Here is a 24703-nt window from a genome sequence, read left to right as displayed (position 1 = left end):
TTTCGGCAAAATGTCCGCGCACGGATGCAAACTAATACAAACCTCATTATTTTTATTTCAACTCTTTGTGGTACAATCTCATAGACGATAAGAGCTCTTTGTTAACAATGTCAGCAAAAGCTATCAATGAGTTTACTGCAAAAACAATCTTATGTAACAACCTTGGTGAAAATATAAACATCAGTAATAAGCATCGATTTGTCATTGTTCAACAAGGTGAGGATTGGTCTGCTCTCCCGGGAAAGCACCCTTGGTTGCAAACAGAGGTATGTTTAGGCCAATGCACTGTTGTTTGAAATGCGTTATAAAATGTAAGTGCAGTCTATAATCTGGACTAGATGAAACATGGAAAGGACATCACGATTCATCACTATTAAGTGTCAGTACATCACACAATTTAACCTCAAGGCTAATTTGTCTTGCTCACAAGCCCAACAAGTCAAAACAGGATGTGCAATTTGCATGGTTTGGTCTGTTAGTTGATGAGATTTACATGAGATCCCAATTTTACGAATGCACATAGTTTGGTGGACGAACGTGCTGGAGTCCTTTGTACTTTAAAAGCAAACCACTTTATCATGCAGAATTTGAACAAATGCTGTTCAGTGTTCATGGTGTTTAGTCACTGTTGCTCGTTGAACAATTACAGTGTGTAGTAGGAGTACACAACTACACATACACACAGTCACACACACATCCTGGTACCGTATTTAGTAAGGTTGTCAGTTTCCCTATTTTTCAATTGTATCAGGCTAGTCTAATTTAAAAGTTCTTTCCATTTAGTAATATTGTTTTTTGATATCCTTCCCCAAAGACTCGATGTCTAGTAGTACTGTATTGCATTTGCATGACCCTATTTGCACAATTTTAGCTGGTTTTTGCATAAAAATTTGAAGGGCACTTGGTAACACTGATAAAGACACTCAGAACAGATATGTGGTAAACTAATATATATCATACGTATTTTTTTACCTTTTGTCAGTTGAATATTTGTACTTAAATCAGACTACTCAAACAAATTTTCGAAGATTGGAAATTTCAAAATTGCATTTCTTTCAGCATTTTAATACTTGTATACACTTAAAAAATGTTTAATTAATGATTCATAATATAAAATATCAATTTAAATTATTCGAAACAAAAAAGTGTTCAATTTGATATTAATTATTATAACCAGTAATAACACAAATTAATTGAAGTCGATATGTTTTTATTTTTCTGGGATGCTGTAAACTTTTGCTGTGAGGTTTTAATTTTTTCTCTAAGCTTATCACCTGAATTAATTATTTGTCTTCGAAAATGTTTTTTCTAGTTAAAATATTAAAATCTAGTTCCTTAAATGGAAGGTCAGAAGTTAGTTTCAATATCTTGTTCATTTGTAAAATCATGAAAGCAGAAAAGTTACTGACGTCAAGTTTTGTGTTCACATGTTTAGAGTTAACTAGGTATTCTAGATCGCATCTTTTGTTTCAAAGGTGGATTTAACAGTTTTTAGTTAAATTTTTCTTTTAGGTTTTATACTCAAAATGGTGGTGGGCAGTTTGCATCTGTTTAAACAAAATCATCATAACTACGTAATATGTGTTTTTCTTCAGAGATTAATTGTGAAACCAGATCAACTGATAAAGCGCAGGGGAAAGCTTGGCTTGATCAAAATCAACACTGATTTTGCTGGAGTGAAAGAATGGGTCGATCAGCGAATGAATACAGAGATATCCATCGGAGAAACCCATGGAAAACTTAAGCGGTTTATTATTGAACCATTTGTTCCTCACTCACAGGTAAAGAAAATACGAAGTGAAATTAGTTATGTGGTAAATAAAAAAAAGCATTTCAGGACATGCAGTAAGTTCACATTGTCAATACCTACCCGTAACCTACCTACGTGAAATTCACTATTGTGCGATATTTTTCGTTGACACACTTTATGACTACGGTACTGAAACTTGGTGCTGTTTGCTAAAGTATGTGCGTGTTTCCGCTTCTGTTTGTTTTTCTCAAAGTAAAAGCCAATTCCGATAATTTGTATTGATTTATTGAACCTAGAAGTAGAGCTATCACTTTCCTGACCTTTTAAGGCATCACATACGCAGCTAATGTTATTAGTCCTCAAGTAAATTGATTTCAGAAATGAGACAAAACAGCAACAGTATCTACTTCTGACATTCACTGTGCAGAAGATGTAGGCACAGCTTTTGAATTTTGAGGACCATATAAGTCAAAGAACCTTATCTCATATTACAATCGGTTGTCACAAATATATTACAACCAATTCATTAATGCGTTTGTATTTTGAATCTTTTTTCAGTCGGAAGAGTTCTACATTTGCATTCATTCCACCAGAGGAATCGACACGATCCTCTTTTACCATGAAGGAGGTGTTGATGTTGGTGATGTGGATGAAAAAGCTAATAAACTTGACGTGAGCAGTAAAGTTTAACACTCTCTGACATTTGATTGGACAACTTCCTTGGCTCCATCATCAACATTAATCTCATGCTATCCAGTGTGGCAGAAACGATATATAATATAGCTAATTTTAATATGTTTAGAAATACATATTTAATTTTTTTCTTCAAGTTAAACTGTTTTTTTTTGTGGAATTTTTGTTTTCTTTTAAATGACTGTATATTATCATATTTTTCTTCAAAACGTGTGTTCTTTGTTAACATGCTACCACAAGTCTTTATACTGTTTTTCCGAGAGTTTCAGAAAACTTCCCACACGCTCTTAGTACAAAAAGCGTTTGTCCTTTGGGGAAATTGGCACATGTAAACTGTAAAGTCAAGGCTATGCGTTTAGAGGCCATTTTACTTTATCCGAAAGCATATTGACCTTTTTTTATTTTTCCGTATGACTAGCTTTCTTAAAACATTGTAACTAAATAATTCGCAAACGGTCAACTCTGTTTGTTGACCAAGCAAATACAGTTTTTGTTTTAAACCGACTACGTTCGAAACTGCGGCTACTCCAAAATATTGACAAAAGCTGTAAATTTTGTCTCGTTGAGCATTATCAGCAGATGTATTATGATAGACTGTGCTTTGTTCCAAAAGTTGAGTGTTATGTTGATAGTCAATTTTTGAGTTTAGGACTCGTTTATAATATACGTTTATAATATCTTTTACCATTATCTATGCTTTACCTGCTTTCTGTCTGTGTCGTACAAAATCGCTATGCGGGAATTGTATTAATTATTTTGTCCGTGTCTTCTATAAACAACAAAGTGAAACGACTTTTCTCTGTTATTATTAACACAATTTTCATACAAAAAAAAAATTGCAGCTGATTACATACACATACGACATGATACGTCAGCGCTGTCTTGTTTTTGGTTGGAAAATCAAGTTGGGCACTGGGCTCTATTTTTGTTAGGTCACCAACTTGTTGGCAATCATTTAATTCTACAATGCGATGTTCACCCCCGTTTTGTGCCAACAATACCTAATTAGTTAGTAGGCGTTGTTAGTTGTGCGCGATGTTACCCATTTATTAATGTTTTCAGATTCCAACTGGCCAGTCGATTTGCGGAGCTGATATAGACAGGTTACTGAGCAAACTTTCCAAAGAAAACCAGCGGTAAATTTAATAAGTATTTTTTTAACAGAGGGATGTCAAAGCATTTAAGTTTCAGATTATCTTCATTAAAATGTCTTAAACTTTGCTCCTGTGTATTAAGTTTATAAAGCAACTTCCGATCAAAATACACAACAACAGCTGAAACATTTCAGCGGCTGTTGTATACCCTTGTCATTCCAATTTAGTTAATTTGATAAATTTTGTACAGCAGAACACAATCCGATCTAACTGTGAACTCCTATTGTTTTCTTCTCCACGCAGGATATTGGATTCGTTCGTGGAAGCACTGTACCAGCTGTACACCCGATTGCACTTCACATACCTGGAAATTAATCCTCTGGGTAATTGCATCTTCTTTTTTTGTCTCACTTGATTTCAAGCATTGACTGTCTCTTGTACGATAGGCTTCAAGTTTCTCGGTCTTTTGCTCTTTGTATTAGATCTGTGTCTTTATTTCGTTGCTTCAAGTGTGTCAATCTTTGTCTGTCTGGAGCACCCACGATTATTGCATAGACTTTCTTTTTCGCTTATTTGTTTCAATCTTTATCATAATCTTTGCTAAATAACAACGACAGCAAAAATTTCCCTCTAACTACAGTACTGATGAACCTGTTCATGTAACAACTAGCATTGTTTTTTTGTGTTTTTTTCTACCATTTGTTATTGGTTGTGTAGTTGTTGTAGAATGTAGATACTTTTTGATTGTCTATCCTAGATATTTTTTAAACTCGCTTTTGAAGCTTTAACGCAGAAGTAACAGGACCCATTGTACTACTCTATGGTCTACGACAGTGATTCCCAACCGGGGTGCCGCGGCACCCTGGGGTGCCAATTGCAATGCTCAAGGGTGCCGCGAGATATTGAGATATCGCAATACTGCGGTCCTTTCTTTATATTAACTTTAACCCGTTAAGTGCGGAATTTATTTATTTCTAGTCAAGTTTCAGTGCGTATTAAGTTTCGCGTCTCGCAGTTATTCCCAGCTCCTTTCTGGAGAATTGCTCAGTGGGGAAGTCGCTGGCGGTAAGTAGATAATCCGCGGCAAGCGTTTGTTTTCTTGCCCATGAAAAACAGCGTGAAAGAGATTTTGACTCGTTGCTGTTCTAAGTAAGATGGTTGTCGCGTGGAAAAGCATTGTCACGAGTATATGAGTTGAAGGATGAAACGCTCTTATTTTTCAGCCTTGAAAAGCTAGAGGAATTTTGTGAATTGCTTTGCAATTACAATTGGGTTCTCCAAATTAGCGTATTTAGTAGATATCTTCGACCATTTAAGTAACGTGAATGCGAAATTGCAGGGCAAAAATGAAACTCTCTTAACTTCAACCGATAAAATGAAAGCACTGCGAGAAAAACTGCAAATGTGGTCCTTAAAAGTGGAGAACAGAAACTTTGACATGCTTCTACATATCTCTGAAATGAAAAACAAAGAAGTTGTCTCATTAATAACTCAGCACCTAAAATTATTGGAAGAAAAAATTGAGAAGTATTTTCCCAGTTTGTCCACGGAAAATTACGCATGGGCACGAAATCCATTTTTACTGGACTCTCATATTGTTTTCAATCTTAAAGAAAAAGAATAATTAATTGAAATTCGTAACGATGGAAATTTTAAGCTTATGTACAAGCAGATGCCTCTTGACGAGTTCTGGATAAAAATTCAAAATGAATATCCTTGCGTTGGAAAGAAAGCTATTGTGCTTTTGCTGCAGTTTTTCACGTCCTACTTATGTGAGAGTGGATTTTCCGTATTAACGAACATAAAAACTAAAAAACTAGAACCACTGCTTATATCGAGGAAGAAATGCGGGTGGCTTTATCGAATGTGCCCCCAGATATTAAGGGACTTTGTGCAAGAAGTCAAGCCCAAATTTCACACTCACTTTTGAATAAATACATTTATTTACGCACGCTATAGGCTACTATACAACTCATTCTGTGTTATTTCATACAGTTATTTGAAATACAGAAACCTCATAAAATTGATCCAGTTTTGCCAGGGTGCCGCGAACTATTTATCTCTTTGATAGGGTGCCGCAAGATCAAAAAGGTTGGGAACCACTGGTCTACGATATCAACAACATATTTTTTCTTGGGTGTATCATCAAATGTTGTGGATATCCACGGCATGGCGTCTACTTTGTATTAACCATTTTTCTTCCATTGCAGTTGTCAACAATGGACAGATTTACGTCTTAGATTTGGCCGCAAAGCTGGACCAGGTGGGGAATTGACTTAAACAGCAAATCAATATTGTTGATTCATCGTCTGCAGACGTTGAATCAATGTTGAAAACGGTGGCTTTGTCTCCAGGGATTTATGCTTTTAAGATATGTTTGTTTTATTAAATTTTGGCTAGTTTGCATTCCGCAACTTAACGCTTTGTAAGCAGATGGTGTGTGGGCACTGTATGCACGCCTTGGGTCTGCTACTATTCGGTGAGTCCGATTCGGTGAGTCCGATTCGGTGAGTTCCTAACCTCTAACCCTTAACCCAAACCCCTAACCCCAAACCCTAAAACGGCAATGATAATTAGGCTACGGTACCCGATAATTTAAAAAAAAAATTAAAAAAATCCTCCTTTAAGGGATCGGACTCACCGAATCGGACTCACCGAAACGGGCCATTCCGGTACGCCTTGTCGCTGTTTTCAAAGTTCAACCAAATACTCACCGGGCATTTCTAAACCACTATGGATCGGAAAGATCAAAATTGCGGTTTTATCAAAATTTTTAATACTTTACTATAAAATGTTACTTTGTGGTTCGTGTATTGTTGCGGTTATTCCGCGTCTTTTGGCAAGATGAGAACATTTTTATGTGCATACTTTGACAAGTTGAGTCGCAATTGATTTCTCACTTTTTGATCAACTCAACCATCCTATGGTCTTAGTATGCGGCAAGTGCGCGTTTGATAACTGCGAGCAAAGGAAGTGATCTGATGCATAGAAACTGTATCTTGCCACATGTTCGACTGTTAGCTATTGGTTAAAGGTTTTCTAACTTGATTCTTTACAAATCTCAACGCACTTGCATGTTGGCAACGATTACAACTTTATTTCTTTTACTTGACTGAGTATTTACTTATTAAGTAAAAGAAATCTTGTTCAATTGAAACGCTTTGTGATCTCTGTACTTCTTTTGCATGACGTAGGTAAGACATTAAAAATATGAATCCACTGCTCGCTGCTAAAGCGAATAAACGATTTAAAACGGCTCTTGCAGCTCTAGAATATTCAGTTTGTTTCTCATTCTAAAACGGTATCCTGTGCCACAGTGTGCTGAGTTTGTGTGCCAGCGCCAGTGGGGGGATGTCACCTTCCCTCCTCCATTCGGCCGGGAGGCTTATCCAGAAGAGGCTTATATTGCTGATCTGGATGCCAAGAGCGGAGCTTCACTGAAGTTGACGGTATTGAATCCACATGGACGCATATGGACTATGGTTGCTGGAGGCGGTGCTTCCGTAGTGTACAGGTAGGATTCCTTGTATTGCCATGTAAACCGCTTGCATCTCCTCACACAATACGTTATACGCGTAGACAATTGCATGATGTTAATCGGGAAGTAATAAACACGGCAAATGTTTTGCCGCAAAATTTGATGCTACGTATCATTACAGGATTATTGCAACCTTTGTTATAAGTAGTTGGATGTCGTTTATTGGAATATTGCAGGAAGTCTTTCTTTCCTATGTAATGGCTTATCTTTCAAAAGAGAGAAGCATAGCTACCGTATGGCTGCCATGTGTTAATGTACGAATTATCATGTGAGCTTCTTTCCTGCTGAGCTTTTCCATGAGCTATTGCGTAACTTGCAACTTTTGAAAGATAATTTTGGTACTGATCAAGTTACGAAAGTTAAACGCTTTGCGTTGTTTTAAGTAAAACGATTTTGAAGCATTTTTGTCAGTTAGACATCTATGTTGATTGCAAGGTACCCGGACATTTTGCCGAAAGACATTTTGCCGAAAGGACTAATTGCCGAAATTATACAAACGTACTATATATATTATCATAACCTAATAACGCATAAATAACATTCACAAACAATTAATCCTTTTGGCAATTTGTCTTTTCGGCAAAATGTCCGTGCACGGAGTGCAAGACATGCGAGCAATGAATCCTGATGCTACACTGTGTTATTAAATTCAAACACCACATTGTGCAATTACCACCTAAATCCAGCAATACTGAAACTACTGTAATGCTTATATTAAATAAAAAGCTGTTGTGTGGTTAAATATATCTCCTCAATGACTAAAGACAGATAAGTGAAGACAGAGTATGAAGCAATAAAGAAAAGGAGCTCTGGTTTACGTTTTTTACGTTCTAGGTTACGTTTTGTACGTGAAAGCGGTCTGCTTGAACTGGGTTATCATAACAGTACTTGCAGTTGCTTTGTGAAATAAAATGTGGTTTATTCCACAGCGACACCATATGCGACCTTGGTGGCGCTTCGGAACTGGCGAATTACGGGGAATACAGTGGAGCTCCCAGCGAGCAACAGACATACGACTATGCTCGGACCATTTTGTCTCTGATGACCAAGGAGAAAAGGGAGGATGGAAAAGTTCTCATCATTGGTGGCGGAATCGCCAATTTTACCAACGTAGCTGCTACCTTTAAGGTTTGAAACACATTATCGAAACGTTTGATATCAAAATTGAGATATAATTTGTCTATATTGTGACATTTTAGTGGACGGCTACATGCCTTAAAGCAAACAAAAAGCTCATGTGAACAGTGGCTTCATCCTAACCAAAGTTTCAATCAGCAAGGTTTTGCTTTTTTATTGATTTAATGCTGGATCAATGCAAAAATTGACTAATGTGCTGGGCTGAGTTAATAGCAAAGACTCTTTACGGTTAAATACCCAACCAACAGACCAGTCCTTTTTTGCCATGATTCAACGTCTGTAGACGTTAAGGTCTAAAGTAAAAAGTCTAGTTTACCGGCTTGGTGATGGTTGAGCTTGATATCTTTTTGTTCAGGGTATTGTACGCGCTTTGAAGCAGTTTCAAAACTTGTTACGAGACAATCACGTGTCCATCTTTGTCCGTCGTGGTGGGCCCAATTATCAAGAAGGTCTACGCGTCATGAGGGAAGTTGGTACGTTTTCAAACTTTTACATTAATCTAACTCTAATTTTACGTGATAACGGGATGTTTAACGGCGTTCACCCTTTTAGGTGCCACGCTGGGCGTTCCGATGCATGTGTTTGGGACTGAAACCCATATGACTGCGATTGTTGGCATGGCTTTAGGGAAAGCCCCCGTTCCAGAGCGCCCCCCACACGACCCAGGCCATACCGCAAATTTTCTGTTGGGAGCCAGCGAAAGTGTTGTGAGTTGCATATTATGTGGTTATTTGAAGCTAAAGTGTAACTCAATCTATGATATGGTTATGTTCTTTACATAAATGCAGAGATATCTAGAGAAGGGGATGCGAATTGCAAAGGCTGACAGCGATTGCCTTAATCTTATGACACTATCAGGGCGGTAGTTTGCAGCGCGTTAAACATGCGGTTCTTTTCACAATTGCAGAAATTTTTGTACTGCAACTGGTAGTCACCTACAGAAGACAGTTAGAAAATGTTACACAGAGCATATTTAAAGAATGCTTGTTTGGAAAGACAGTTGAAAAGTTACCAAAAAGCCGTTTTTCTTAACAAATCCGTTTTTGTAAGGTAGATGTAAAGCAAGTATATGGGTAATTGAATTAACAAGTAACCATGAGCATGTAGTGAGTATCCAGGGCTGATGCTAATAGCGCAATGCAGGTTATCATTACAAGAGTTATTAAACTACTACCGGTGCCAATTGTCATTTTACGGTAAACAGAGTTTACTTACGATAAACAGAAGCCCTTCTATTGTCAGACGTATTAAAAGCCTTCGTATCCCTTTCTTTAGATATCCCTGCAATGTTATTGAAACTTTTATCGAACTAATGCAGTGTTGGTTTTTACTTTACAGTAGATTTCACTAATCCGCTGATTACAAACCTAAATTTTGTTTCATTTTTTTGTCTAACCATTACCAGTCATGAAGTTTCGTTTCAAATGCAGAAAATTATATTTTTCTTGATTGCTTTTTATCTCAGCGCTCACGAAATCCAGTAAGTAGACTTGCCGTGTATCAAAGCCTCAGTTTTTTGTCGTTACCCTGTTGTATCGTTTGCTTCCCTAAAAGCAAAATCCGTCATTTTTACATTGATTCAACGTCTGTAGACCGTGTTTGTAAATCAAAGTAAAGATGATGGATTTTGCTGTCTGGGCTACTGCTTGTATATTATTTGTATACCTTCAGACTAAAATTGTGTCTGAACTACAGCTTCATTGGAAGTGACTTGGAGAGAAAATGTGTCGTCATTTTCAACCATCAATCGCATTATGTTGGAAATCACATTATAAGCATTACTGGGTGTCTTGTTTTCACTTTTTTTCATTCAATTTGAATCAAAAAGCATTTGCAGTGAAGTTACTAATCACGTCATCGTTTTGTTTCCAACAGGATCTTGACGCACAGGTAGTTAAGATGGCTTGTCTTAAATTGCTAACAAAATTTATTACATCATTTCATTTGTGATTGGCAGTCATCAAATTAGCTGACAATGCAGATTAAATGAATCGAATGATCGTTTATAGCAGCAGATGCATTTAAAATTTGACATTTTTATATCTAATTGAACGAAGTTATTTGTCAGTTGCTTGTCGTCAATTGTATGCGAAAGCATGTAGAAGAATGACATTCTTTTCTAATTCATAACCTGTGCAATCATTTTCTGAAATTTGCCGGCGTTTGTCATTCGATGACGATTAACTAATACCAGCTCGAGTAGAGCCAATTACATCGATGTGCGCGTGTGCAATCAACTATTCTTTTAAGAATTGCCTGTGGCATCTATGTCGGGACAGTAGCCTTCACTCACGATCCGTTGCAGCAGTTGTAATCCTAAATTTAAACTTTTGATTTGGTTGGTCGAGTTTACGTTCTTCGCCAGCGAATCTGCTCTTTTTTGCATTGAATTAACTGCAGACGCTGATAAATCCAAGCTCGGATAAATAAGCAAAATTGACCGGACTAAGCTTGAAAAACAGCTTTCTCACAACGTCAGCTGCACAATGAGCATCTGACAAGAATAATTTGCATAACCAAACTATATCAAGCTCTCATACGTCTCCACTACAAGTGGACACGTTTCTTCCGAATTCTAACAGAATGCCATTGTCGCGTCATAATTGTCGCTTGTCTAACATGTGGCTTTGTTGAAAACATATTCTGTTTTGACGCGTATGATTTTTGCAATTTATTAGAATTCTTATGGTCTGAGTTATTTCTGCCAAATTACTTTTTGGTCGAACACTCCAATGATCTTACGTAATTATGCGTCTGATGTAAAATCCAAATCAAAGAGCAACCGGTGTGCTTTAATTTTTTAACGAATTTTTTTTTAAACAACGCACTGTAAATTTACGTGAAAGTGACTTAAACTCGCATATTTTGTGAGTTTGCTTCAAGAGATATGTTTCTTCCCAGAGTGGAACTCCCGGCTCATCCCGAACCAACTCGTTCCTTGAGAAGAGGCACTCTAATGGAGATGCCTCCCTCCATGTGCTCAAGAAAGTGGCTGGGAAGATTGGAAAGAAACCAATGTTTTCAAGTCAGTGCTAAGGATTCATTTGCTAGACTCATTGCCAAGATTTTTTAATTGCCTTCATGTAAAATTTATGCGTTGTCATTAGTTCAGTGAACAACCCAGACAGCAAATCAGTCGTCTTTTACATTGATTCAACGTCTGCAGACGTTAAATCAACGTAAAAAACGACTGATTTGCTGTTTGGGAAGACATTGGATGATCACAAAGTGTAAATTATTGGACTCCAATTTTTTTGTTCTAATATTTCCCTTTTTTGTTTTATTCTATGGCTTCATTATATATTATTGTTATTGCAAATGCTGTTGTTATTATTATCAGATAAGACACGAGCAATCATATGGGGGTTGCAGTCACGTGCTGTTCAAGGAATGCTGGATTTCGACTTTGTCTGTTCCCGTAAGCTGCCTTCTGTGGCTGCTATGGTTTACCCTTTTACGTGAGTAATTTTGGCAAGTGGGGTGAAAGGGAAATTTCTCTTGAGCCTTTTTTGTCGTTTATGTAGATTTACAAGTTGCAATTAAAACAACGAAAGCCAGCAAGGCTGTGCAGCGAAACGAACTACAATTTCTCAAGTCGAAGTTTATTCTACCAATCAGCAGCTTGGTTGCAAACTGTTTGAAGCTGAAGTGATCAGCAGAATGAAAGGAGAAAAAGAACCCAAACCAAAGTTATTGCAACGTGGCGGCAAACCAACGAATACAAATGTTGCACAGAAGTAACATCACGTCCATCTGTTGATCTTTTCTACATCAGGTTTTCGTCGACTTACCTTGTATGCCTATCTTTTATGGCCGTGGATGCACTGATCACACTCTGACAATTTGTTTTTTCATAATTCTTCTTTCAAACAGATGTTAGTACATTTAGCCTAGGTAGAGTACGAAATTAAAATTACACCAGCCTCTCGTCATCGACGTAGGTTCGCACGTTGGCGAAACTTGTGTACGTAAGTCGCTATTTTCCAACTCAGTGGTTTTCAACCAGGGTTTCGCGGAACCCTAAGGTTCCGCCAGTAAGTCTAAGGGTTCCGCAAGTTTACATTCAAATCCGAGAGTCTATTTTATTATTATATGCATATTGTTTAAATATAATCAGATATTGATTAGGTTTGCCACTATTTATAAATTTGCTACACTTTAACACGTTCGCTGCGATCCCGAATTTTCGTTGTTTTCTTGTGGTGAGATTACCTTTAACTTTCTGCTTTCCCGCCAAATTTCGTCGACATGTTTTCTTCGCTTCAAGGAGTTCTTTCAGACAGTTTAATCGTTTGTACACCGGTGGGTCAAATCGCCGTGAACGTGTTAGAGATCATTTTGTTTTGCCAGTATTAGGCTTTTTTACAGTTTGTGTTTTTATTGTACATAAATAAATCTGAACATGAGTATTTTATTTTATTAATCCAATGATGTTTTTTGCATAAGGCAATTAAATTATTGAACAGGGGTTCCTCGAGCTTTTGGAATGTTTCATTGGGCTCCGTTCTACCAAGAAGGTTGAAAACCACTGTTCTAACTCTATCCTTGATTTTTTCCCAAAAAGCAAGCAGTATAGATTTAAGTAGCAACTGTATCGCTTTGTCACCCAGGCTTGTCTAGCGAGTTTGAACCAAACATTAATGAAATGCCTGTTTTCAACATATTTATTCAGAATAATCACAGTATTTAGTTTATAAATTGTATCAACATATCATATCATGATTATAAAAGGAAAAAAGAATCACATTTTTGTGCACGTTGACATACAGTGGCGATCACAAGCAAAAGTTCTACTGGGGCCACAAGGAGATATTCATCCCGGTGTACAAGAACATGAAGGATGCCATGCAGAAGCATGACGATGCCGACGTACTCATCAGTTTCGCTTCACTTCGTTCCGCAGAGGAGAGCACCATCAGTGCGTTGGAGTACAAACAAATACGAACCATCGCTATCATTGCAGAAGGTAAAGATTTGAGTCTTCAAATGTGCAAACAATAAATGCAATCATAATTGCTTTTTGAAAGTGCCCAAATGTGGTTCCTTGCGTACCACAAATGGAAAAACCCCACGTTGCATAACTTATATAGTAATAAGGCGTTCCGATCCAGTGTGCGATTTACTGCCTCAGGAGACCTTGAAGTCGAAACGGTGACGTCCTGTCTACAGTTATATCATTTTTTTATATTATTTTTATACATACATGGAAAAAAGGGATAAAAACAATTGCTGCGCGGAAACAATCGGCCACCCCCACTAGTGGGGAACAAACCGACGATGGATTATGATGATGATACAGTAATATAAAAAGGAACTCCTTGCCACAATGTTATGCAGAACAATTTAGTTAATTCATTCTATAATAAAAGTAATGAAAAGTAAACATAATAAAAGTACTATAAATTCATTCTATATAATTCATTCTATTTTAGGGTAATGCGGGCTGTTAAGGTCCCATTGATAATTGTGAATTAATTTATTATACAAAAAGAAATATAAAGACTTGACAATCACCATTTGACTTACGTTATATTTTATTGATGTACTTTTATAAAGTTTTGTTTATCGTGTCCAGGCAGAAGTGGTTGGTGGTTACCCTTGGGGGTTGAAGATTTAAATTAAGTGGACGGAAAGGCAAGGAAGCCAATGTTCATGTCCATCTTATTCTTCAGGCTTGCTTTTAAGTGTGATGCCAAAGACACAACCGCATGCTCTTGAGCGGTGTCGAACCGGCGCCCTTTAGATTGCTGTTCCAGGGCTCTCACCACTGGGCTATGCAGCCGACAGCCAGCCAGTAATAAATATATAACATAGAAATAAAATATTAGGTTTATCGTCAATTTGCGCTGCATCCATCACAGATATGCGTTTCTTACGATGCATAGTTACACTGAAGCCACTCGCTTCATTGCCCATAATCCATTTCATATAAAGTGTCTAGTATGGCTCGACCGCGTATCGAACCCTCATTCACCGACTCGAATCAGAGGCGAGCACTCTATTCACTAGGCCGTGAGCTGGCGTGTTGCAATAACATTGTTCATCAAATTTAAGTATAATCGTCTTCAAAGACCATTCATTTTCTGTATTATTGAACTAGATCAGAATTAAAACCTTTTTTTACGTCAAATAATCATTTTGCCGTTGTTATCAATGCAGGGATACCTGAAGCTACCACTCTCAAACTCATCATGTTGGCGAAAGAAAAAGATGTTTCCATCATTGGTCCGGCCACGGTAAGCATAAAGCTGGCACGTTCAACACAACAACTTAATAACTTTGCTAAGAAAACAGTTTATTTTTTTTGTGCTGTAGATCAGTGATTCTTAACGTGGTCCAGGTGGACCACTGGTGATCCACCTGGAATTTCTGTTGGTCCACAGAGAGTTCTATAAATCCTTGATGTTGATATCATTTACGTATTACTTGATGTATTTATCATCTTCAAAATTGTATCATTTACAACAGTAAATTATGTAAGGACTGCATACAGGTGTAAGAAAATTATGTAGCTTGTATGATTGTATGCGTGACGTAGGCTAATAATCATGTTTACTTCGTGATTTTGATCGATTTTTCTGGAAGTACTAGATAAGCATAAGCTCAGCAGTTTTGAACTTATTTTACTAGTTGACGAGTAGGCTATTGAAAAACTGTTCGGCATAAGTGAAGTGCTGGCAGGCCTAATCAATAAATTATATGTTGCTGTAATTGCTGTGTTGTCGGTGCACGAAGATTGCGCTTCTTCATGGTGACCTACCAAGTTTCTTTAGGGAGAGTAGAGCTATTCGCTGTTTCACTGAATGTTAATTAAATTATTTTATGAATGTCACATGGTATCATCATCATAATCCATCGTCGGTTTGTTCCCCACTAGTGGGGGTGGCCGATTGTTTCCGCGCAGCAATTGTCTTAATCCCTTTTCTCCATTTCACCCTGTCCCTTGCATCTTCCTCCTTCAGTCCGACTTTTTTAAACTTATCCTTCACTTGTTGTTTCCACGTTCTTCTTGGACGACCGCGTTTCCTCTTCCCATCCACCTTTAGATCTAGTGCCTTTCTAAGAAAACTTCCTTCCTCCCTCCTTATCACATGTCCATACCATCTTACTCCATTTGCCCTTGCCAGTTGGTCTATGGTCTCTCTCATCTCTAGCATATCCAACAATTCTTCAGTCCTTTTTTCCCTTCTCGTTTTCACCCCACACATTGCTCCACACATCACCCCCACACATCACCCCCACACATCACATCGTTTTCACCCCTGTATATTTTTTCAAACGCTAAATTGAATACTGTATTCTGCAGTGCTTTCAAATTAACAAAATGTCAGAAGTCCGCCCCGATAGCTCAATTGGTTAGCGCGTCACTTCTGGAACGAAGAAACTTCAAGATCAATAGCGGCGCTGGTTCGACTCTCGGGGTGTGCGCTTGAGCAACGCACGTTAAGGACTGCTCTCTATTCAGCGGCATCTAATAGATGGAATAATTCCCCGGCAACAAGACTTCAACAATCGGAAACTTCACTCTGTCAATCTCGGTGACCGGGCCTGCGTCAGTGATTCAAAGCCTCTACAAGTATGCGAAACTGCCAGGATTAAGCTCTGCAAGAAGCTTTCCCAGTCCGAGGATAAAGATTCAATCAATCAAAGCTCCTGTTGCAGAGAAGGCAAAACTGACAACTGAGACATTACCAGACATTACCATTTTATTGAAACAATACGTGCATGATGTTTTGTTAGAATAAAATTTGAAATTAAAATTATATGTATTCAAGTATATGGTTAAGGTTGAGTGTGTAAACTAAGAGTTTGCTTACGTAATTAATTACGTATTATTTTATTTGAACACGCCCTTGAGTTTTGTGACCTATGTGCAATATAGTTTCGACTAGTGGCGTCAACATAGCAAAGTGGTCCATCAGATATTTTTTTTAAAATATGGTCCATGGGCCAAAAAAGGTTGAGAATCACTGCTGTAGATGAACTAGATTTGTTCCAATTTAGTGCTGAAGATAAAGAAAGTCTAGCTTTTGAAATGCGGGTTAGGCCTACGTTTCTGGTCTTATCATTGCTATCTCTCGTTCTCGTGGATGATAGTCTTTGCGTTGACGGGTGCCTTGCGCCCACAAACGTTGAATCAATGTAAACAGGGCTGATTTTGCTACCTGAGGCTAGCTTGCATTGACCTGAGTGCATTGTGCAAACGTATGTGTGTGAGTTTCATTGGAGTGAATTTGATGACGACCACTTGGCAAATCGCCAGTGCTGTCCAATTACAACGCAGGTTAAGACGATTGCATACCGAAGCATCCTATCCATCTGTTCCGCCGTGAAGACTCGGAATATTAGTTTAACGCTTTGTCTATAACCTATCTGTCGGTCAATATAGTTTTGATATCTTAGTAGAAAGAGCTTTTTCACGCGAGTGCTGTTGTAAAGTTGCTGATTAACGATGACTTTCGGTTGGTGGGACTGTAGTCTCACTTTTCAAGACATAATAGTCTTGTATGCTTTCTGTTAAAAATCTAAACATTTTCTTGTAGGTCGGTGGGATTAAGCCTGGATGTTTTAAAATTGGCAACACTGGCGGCATGATGGACAACATCCTTGCTTCAAAGCTCTATAGACAAGGCAGTGTCTCCTACGTATCCAGGTCCGGTGGCATGTCAAACGAATTGAACAACATCATTGCTAGGACCACGAATGGAGTCAGCGAAGGTGTCGCCATTGGTGGTGACAGGTGAGTGGCCGATTTTGCGCCTTTTCTTTTAGTTTTGATAGCTGCATAGATTGAGAGTTTAGAGCCTTTTATTTTCAATAATTTAGAGTTTAGACCTTGTTTTTAATAAAAAGTTAGGTTAAACTTTGTTGGATCAATTTTCGACAGCAAGTTGAACAGCGTGTTTATCAAACTGTTTTTGGTCCAGCACAAAATCGTAGATGAAATGTGTGCATGCGATATCACTTTAACTTCCAAGTGTTGTTTATCAGCATATGTAGTGTCATTGGTTTAAAGCCTCTATAACAACGGTGGGCAAACTGCGGCTCGTCAACATAAATTTCGTGGCTCTTGTGTTGAGTTGTATTATTACAAAAAAATTAAGATTATACTTTATAAATATGTTATCTCGCGCTGTCTACCAAGCGGTGGCGTACCTAGGGTATGGCAGGCATGGCTCGAGCCATGGGCGCCACATTGACAAGGGCGCGAAAATCGGTTGCTAAAAATTAAAATTTGTTACTTACACTTTCTTCAAAATCTAAATTGCACTCAATACAATACAAAGATCAAAAAGCAGTCTCTCTTTTACTGTAGCCATTGTCAAACAATGGAATTGTGAAGTTGCAAAAGCAACATTGTGCTTCTCCTGGCTCATTTTGCGTTGTCAGCAACAATTGGAAGTTTAGTAAAGTCGCTAAGCAGCGATTAGTTGAAGCTTAGAAGTAGCACCAGAATTTACTTATTCATTTTTATAAGAATTTATAACTTTGTAAAATCAAAACATCGTGCAACCTTGACAAATGAACGCTTGGAAGAATTAATTCGCACAGCATTAACAACTTAGCCTATCGTCCAAATTTTCAGAGATTGGCGAGTTAAGCACAAAACTGATATGGATAAACAATCATTGTGTTTTTATTGCTGTTATGTTATTTTGGGTCAACAATTTTTTGCGGCTCGCTGGTGTTTATGGTTTATCCGCAAGCGGCTCTTTCTTTGAACAGCTTTGCCCACCCCTGCTCTTTAAGAACACAAATGACCGGAATGAGCTTCAGATGAATTGTAAGTCTGATCGTAAATACACTTACGTCAGACTTACAAATACCTTTACAATCATTAATAAAACCGTTGAAAATTTCTGTAAAATTTACCAATCCGTGCAACTTTGTGGCGACAGATATCCCGGCACGACGTTCATGGACCACATCATGCGTTACGAGGGTGACGACAACTGTAAAATGATCGTCGTCTTGGGAGAGGTGAGAATCATGTCTCTTTGTCTCCTTTTCACTTGCCAGCAATACAAAGTGAAATGGAATTAATTGTTCTCCACTTTAAGGTCGGCGGGACCGAAGAGTACGACATCTGTAACGCGATAAAGTCAGGAACCATTACCAAGCCCGTCGTGGCCTGGTGTATAGGTGAGCTTACAGAGTTGCTGGACTTCAGCGTGATTATAGATTCTATTTGAATAAGAATTTACTGACGAAGCCACGCTAGCGTAACAAAACCTTTTTCGTCAAGTTTGTATGAATATATAGCGAATATAGCTTTGTTTTTCAATATCAAATTCTATTCCATTTTTTATGACTAAACCTGTCATTCTTCTATTCAACTTTCCTACTGTGCACCACTGAAAGTGCTTCGATTTGCTGTTGTTCATATTGTTGTTTGAATGTTTGTCTAGCAGTGCCAGAAAGCGCTGCTCAATGCGAGTGTTAAAAAGTTTATTCTTGGTACAAAAGTTATTATATGCAATGCTACTTGTCTACCGTTTGTTTGATCACTGTCTATCACATCATATCTTCCAGGCACATGCGCCACCATGTTTACGTCGGAAGTGCAGTTTGGCCACGCCGGTGCTTGTGCCAATCAAGCCAGCGAAACGGCCGTCGCGAAGAACAAGGCTCTTGCTGACGCCGGCGCTCACGTCCCATCAAGCTTTGATGAACTCAACAAAAAAATTAGGTGCCAATCATTGCACGCTTTTAAATCAACTGCATTGAAGCTTCAAATATTCTAAACTGTCCAACGATCAAACGTTGTCTTTTCTGAAACATGATTAAAAACGATATTGTGGTGCTTTCATTAGTTGGTTGTGCCATCTTGTTGGTATTGATAGTGAATGCCGATGTTGTTGGATCCAGGCCCGGATTTAGGGGGAGCAGAGGGTGCAGGTGTCCCGGACTCCCCTTTTGAATGGCCGCCGACGTGGAAAAAATGTGATTTTGTGTTGTCATTGTTTTTTTCTTTCAGCCTTTGAAGTTTCTGCAAAATGCTGTGCAGTGCTGGATTAATGCTACTGTAGACGAGATGGCTTCGAAAATTTTTTTTTGCACGAGGGCCCTCCGATTTAAAAGTGCCCCGGGCCCCCATCAGATAAATCCGCCCCTGGTTGGATCACTTCTTTGTTGTTGTTGAAACAAAGTTTGTTGTTATTTCATCTATGCTTTGCCATCAAAGTTGTTCAAATATTGTAGAATTTTCTCATTCAAGCTCTGTTCTTTTCAGTGACGTTTACAAGACGCTAGTGGATCAAGAAATTATTGTTGTAAAAGACGAAGTTCCCCCACCTACTGTTCCTATGGATTATTCCTGGGCTAGAGTGAGTTTCCAGTTATATTTGTTGGTTAGATAGAGCGACAGACATCCCGACCTAACATGGACAGCGAATTGGAGTCTTTGCTTCTTTTTTTTAAAAGTCTTAAATTACGACACTGAAATATTTGAAGGCAAATTTAAGATGTTGTAAACTGATATATAAAAGCTAGCGCTAAATTTTTCTTTTCAATTTTGAAAGTTTATAAGTTCTTTCCACTTCCATTAACCTGTGCTGTAACATTGTCTACTGGTTGCACTATGAATACGTTTCTTAGTACACTATCAGCACTTTACAGATTTGTTTGACTTTCATCGATTCAAAACTCTGCTTTCATAGGAACTCGGTCTCATCCGCAAACCCTCGTCGTTTATGTCGAGTATCTCGGACGAGAGGGGCCAGGAATTGTTGTATGCTGGCATGCCCATCTCCCAGGTCTTTGAAGAGGAACTAGGAATCGGTGGTGTGCTTGGCTTACTTTGGTTTCAAAAAAGGTCTTTTCCAATTTCTATTCAGCTGGTTTCCAGTGTACTGAAAATCTTTGCATTCAATCAGCGAGTACGCATCTGATAATTATCTGATAATTTCAGCTGGGTGTGAAGTGAAGTCACCCCCTCGGGGTAAATTTTATCTGTAAAAGGGGTAAATATATTTAAGCCGAAGGATTAAATACATGATTTATGTAAGTTCTAAACCGAACAAGGTTGATTAGACTGGGGATAAATTTATTACTGATTCTTCTGCAAAGGGGCAAATGAGAGTAGAAATGTGGAGAATCTATGGATTACAACTAGCTGATAAACTGTGGGTTACGACCAAACTGTGGACCTTTAAGCAACTTGATTGGCCCGTTTAGTCACGGTTGATGTAGCTTGCCAATATTTGAGTTTCGTATGACTGAGTTTTAATTATAACCTGTCTTAATGTATGTCATGAACTGATTTCCACCTATGGCTAATGTGCATTTAATCTTTTTAGTTATTGTCACTTTCAGAACTTTGACGCCATTCTCCATTTCTTAGGTTACCACCGTATGCTTGCAAGTTCTTTGAGCACTGCCTGATGATAACCGCCGACCACGGACCTGCTGTATCAGGTATATTCTTTATTTCAGCTAGCAACACTGTAGGTATCATTTAAAGCAACATTTGGCAGCCCTGTCATGTTTTTAATTTGTGATTGTCATATAATCAATACAGCATTTTGAAAAACACCAGGTTTTTTTTTATTTTGTTTGGGTTTATCAACCTCAGTTGTTACATCATAGTTGATTTGATCGATTGCATTCCAGGTGCCCACAACACAATCGTCTGCGCCAGGGCAGGAAAGGATCTTATTTCCTGTCTCACCTCAGGTCTCTTGACCATTGTGAGTTCATGTTTTTCATTTTTGAACTTTCCCACAGCCCTATAGCTTGCCCCGTAATTTAGGCATTCGTGCTATTAACACTTAGCAGTTCGATTTAAGTTTTTAGGCCACAATTTATAACTCCGTGTATTATTTGCTTTTTATTTCTAGGGGGACAGGTTTGGTGGAGCACTGGATGGCGCTGCGCAGCAGTTCAGTGCCGCATATGACAAGGGTCTGCTTCCCATGGAATTCGTCAACGAAATGAGGAAGAAACATCAACTGATTATGGGAATTGGTCACCGCGTCAAGTCGGTACGTGTTGAACCTTCGACTGACGTTAAACGCTACAGACTACAGAGGAAAGCCGAAGCTAGTTTGGAGAAATCGACTGCATATTTTTCATTATTTAATCTCACGCGCTACCAAATCTACTGTTTTTCTTATTAAATCCATAAGTTTCCTTTGAAAACTGTCGTGTGTGCTAATAATGACAGTGTGTTAGTAGACTACTATGAGATATTCTAACACGGTAGTCAGATTTTTCAACGTTTCTTCACTTGGAACGACTGCCTCATTAAGAGGCTAGAGCCATCCCTGGATAGAATAAGTGATGTCAAATGACTCGAGAAACATTCTGAAAAAAAAACTTGCATGATGCAAAAGTCAAAATAAAACTTTTTTCCAATCGGAAGAAACGATTTTTTATGCACTAAAAAGTGCTTCTTTGAGCATGTTTAATTTAGTGAAGGTTATTTTCCAAAACAAAAAGGGTGATGCTGGTGATAATAAAATAACACCTTTGTGGTTTAGTTGGTCCATTTTTCCAATACGTTTTTCATAATTTGCAGTTCTCTTTCATTCTACTCATCTTTCAGATCAACAACCCAGACAAGAGAGTTGTTATCCTTAAGGAGTTTGTCAAGTCTAGTTTCCCTCGGACGCCGCTACTGGACTATGCTTATCAAGTTGAAAAGATCACCACAGCAAAGGTGCGTTAATTAACCGATAATTTTCCTTCATTCGTGTAGCTGAGTTCATTTAACTCATTCACGGTTCTGTAAGAAAGAACTGTAAGTTTTATTATCACTGTTGGAGCAGTTCACAATAAAAAGTAGTGGCCTGGTAACCTAGTTGTTTGATTTATCCCCTTAATAATTCCCTTTATTGTACCACAAACATAAAACTAAGCAGCAACATGGGTTTGAAGACAGCATTTTTTTTTTTGACCCAAAAAATATAGACACGAAGCAATAAATCTAGGAAAACATTTTTGACTTTTACGGAACCCTCTTCAAGGTCTCGTTCCATATAGGTCAAACATGTTCGGTTTAGGTTTTCGCATTTATTATTTTTGTGTTTGAAATAATAGTGTCAAATCCTATGTTGTTGGTAGTTTTGTATGTTTCTTTCAGTAGATGGGGAAGGTACATGAGTGCTGTGTAGCGCATAAGCGTGCCATTGCTCTGTTATTTTACCTAAAATCGCGTTAGAAAAGCAAAGTTGTAATGTACTCAGAAACCGAACCTGATCTTGAACGTGGATGGTTTCATCGGTGTTGCCTTCGTTGATCTGCTTCGAGAATGCGGATGCTTCACCGAAGAAGAGGCGAAGGAATATGTGGAAATCGGAGCCTTGAATGGCGTGTTTGTGTTGGGAAGGTCTATGGGCTTTATAGGCCACTACTTGGACCAACGTCGCCTCAAGCAAGGTCTTTATCGCCACCCGTGGGACGATATCAGCTACGTGCTGCCGGAGACGTATTCATCTTGATGTATTCGCCAGTAAAAAAAAAACACTTTGTTTGTATATTTAAAATTATATCTTTAGTTTTGCAAGATTTAGTCGCATTAGAACTTCCAGAGCAGGCAGTAAATTCAGTGCTGTGAGATGGACATCGGTGCGTTATAACCATTCTCAAATTGTTGGGTGGCTTGTTTTATGCTGCTATGTGGTGCTGATTCTCTTTCAAAGTATTTTTCATGCTCTTGACCGGGCATTATTAAAAGTTCGATAATATTTTGTTTATTTAACTTTGGTTAACCGTGATTCATCAAACTTTAAATCTGAAACGTTCAGTGTAATGGTCAATTACCATATGGTAAGGTAGTCATGCGATTGTAGTTAATTAAACCTCTCTATCACGCCATTTTTCCCCATTGAAAACTTTATCTTTACTTGATTTGGTTAATTTATTAAAAAACATAGCGCTTTCTTACTCCATTGGTTATAACTTAATAAATGTTTTTGTGCGTCTTTTCACTAGCTACGCTGCTACACCTTCTTTAAAGTAGTAGACAGTGCAACCACACTAATAGGTAAATTCAAGTGTATTGTGGAGCTTTCGCAACACAACTATGGCTTCATCAGTACATATGATTCTTGAATTCAAACAGAAGCCTTGTTTTGCACCTTTATTTTTGCTCAAGACAGAAGCAAAGTCTATATTTTCGGGAGTTTTTTTGCGGCTTTTGCTGAAGCGCAATTTTTATTGATGTGGAATGCAGTTCTTTTTTCAATATTTACAATATCTGCATTTGAAATAGTTTTCTTTCAGATTGTATTGTCAGTGAAGTAATAGGCTAAGCACGTAGCAATAAAGAAATTTATTCAAAAGATTTATGTAGTGGCAAATGTTATTTGGTGTTTGTATAAGCGCAGTAGCGTTAACAGGAAGAGTCTAGACTCCAGGAGGTACATTTGGACCAGGGCCCGTGACGATTTGAAGGGCCCATAACCTTTCCAAAGGGGTTGGGAACTTGAAGAAACCACCCCTTAGTCTTGAGATATGCCCAGATAGCAAAATCCATCATTTTTACATTGATTCGACGTCTGCAGACGTTGAATCAATGTAAAAATGATGGATTTTGCTTTCCGGGTAGTGCGTCTTAAAGGTGTCTTGATTTAGAGTTTCAAGATTTCATCCGTACCGGACCCAAATTATCATCTCAACGACCCTGTGTATGTGTGACGTGCTTGGCTTAATTTTGTTTATAAAACGAGGCCTGTTTATGTCCTATGATTCTGTGCAAAATTGCAAATCACCCAAAAATGCTACTTAAATAATTTCTCAAGGGTTTAGCCCCATTCTTTGTGTTTCAAAATGAAATTTAATTCAATAAACTCTGACATGTTTACAGCAGATCTTAACATCATTTTTGCGAAAGTCATATTTGCCTCTGCTTTGACGCTGATTACAAATTGTACTGGTCAACAAATTTTAACTAATTTTTTTAATCAGAGATACAATTTAACTCTTCCAGATGAATTTTTAGCTTTGATTTCAAATCTGCGCTGTTTTTTTCTTTAGCACATTAAGTTTATAAAATATTTGCGATTTAATATTAGAAGTATTTTTACATATTTTGCGTATATAATTATAGAAAAATACGTTTCTATAATGCAACTGATAATTACAATGCTTTGTGAAATCCGCTTGTGGTCAAAGTTGTCACTATTATGTCAAATTGCGTCGCTATAACTCAAATTTAAACAACAAAAATTGAAGATATTTGGGAATCAGGTTCAAAATCCCTTCAAAAATCGTCTAATCGGGTCTCTGATTAAAACTTGCTGTTGACCAGTGCATGGTTACCTAAAGATATGCATGGCATGGCTACCATCTCCAGGTGGCCATGACCAGTGTTATTATACAAATGATCGTTAGAATCTGCAGTAAATTGAAACTGTTATGTTCTTATTCAGTGCTATGTGGTAGATTATATTCTTTTGTGTTTTATTACTGCGTGTTCGTTGACATTGGTATAGACTCGCTGTGTAATTTATATGTCGTGACAAAATAGAATTCTTTGAACTCCAAAGC

General features: G+C 38.0%; 1 protein-coding gene across 2 annotated transcripts; it reads left to right on the top strand.

Annotated features, from left to right (window-relative positions):
- The first annotated feature begins 102 nt into the window (after nucleotides 1-102).
- Nucleotides 103-24703, top strand: LOC145771603 (ATP-citrate synthase-like). Of its 2 annotated transcripts, XM_082583311.1 has the most exons (26): nucleotides 103-266; nucleotides 1596-1781; nucleotides 2309-2422; nucleotides 3506-3579; nucleotides 3841-3920; nucleotides 5748-5800; nucleotides 6855-7051; nucleotides 8005-8203; nucleotides 8568-8685; nucleotides 8765-8919; nucleotides 10088-10102; nucleotides 11114-11237; nucleotides 11553-11670; nucleotides 12982-13178; nucleotides 14372-14448; nucleotides 16756-16952; nucleotides 18112-18193; nucleotides 18274-18355; nucleotides 18746-18902; nucleotides 19446-19539; nucleotides 19873-20027; nucleotides 20556-20629; nucleotides 20825-20901; nucleotides 21052-21195; nucleotides 21759-21872; nucleotides 22399-24703. In XM_082583311.1, exons 1-26 carry the CDS (start codon nucleotides 108-110, stop codon nucleotides 22651-22653), a joined length of 3297 nt encoding a protein of 1098 aa, XP_082439437.1. In that variant the 5' UTR covers nucleotides 103-107; the 3' UTR covers nucleotides 22654-24703. The 2 variants fall into 2 exon arrangements, with proteins under 2 accessions (XP_082439437.1, XP_082439438.1); XM_082583312.1 differs by lacking the exon at nucleotides 10088-10102.

This window comes from Aplidium turbinatum, chromosome 6, assembly GCF_918807975.1.
Source record: "Aplidium turbinatum chromosome 6, kaAplTurb1.1, whole genome shotgun sequence".
In the NCBI taxonomy this organism is placed as follows: Eukaryota; Metazoa; Chordata; class Ascidiacea; order Aplousobranchia; family Polyclinidae; genus Aplidium; species Aplidium turbinatum.
This window is presented reverse-complemented; position numbering and strand designations above follow the sequence as displayed.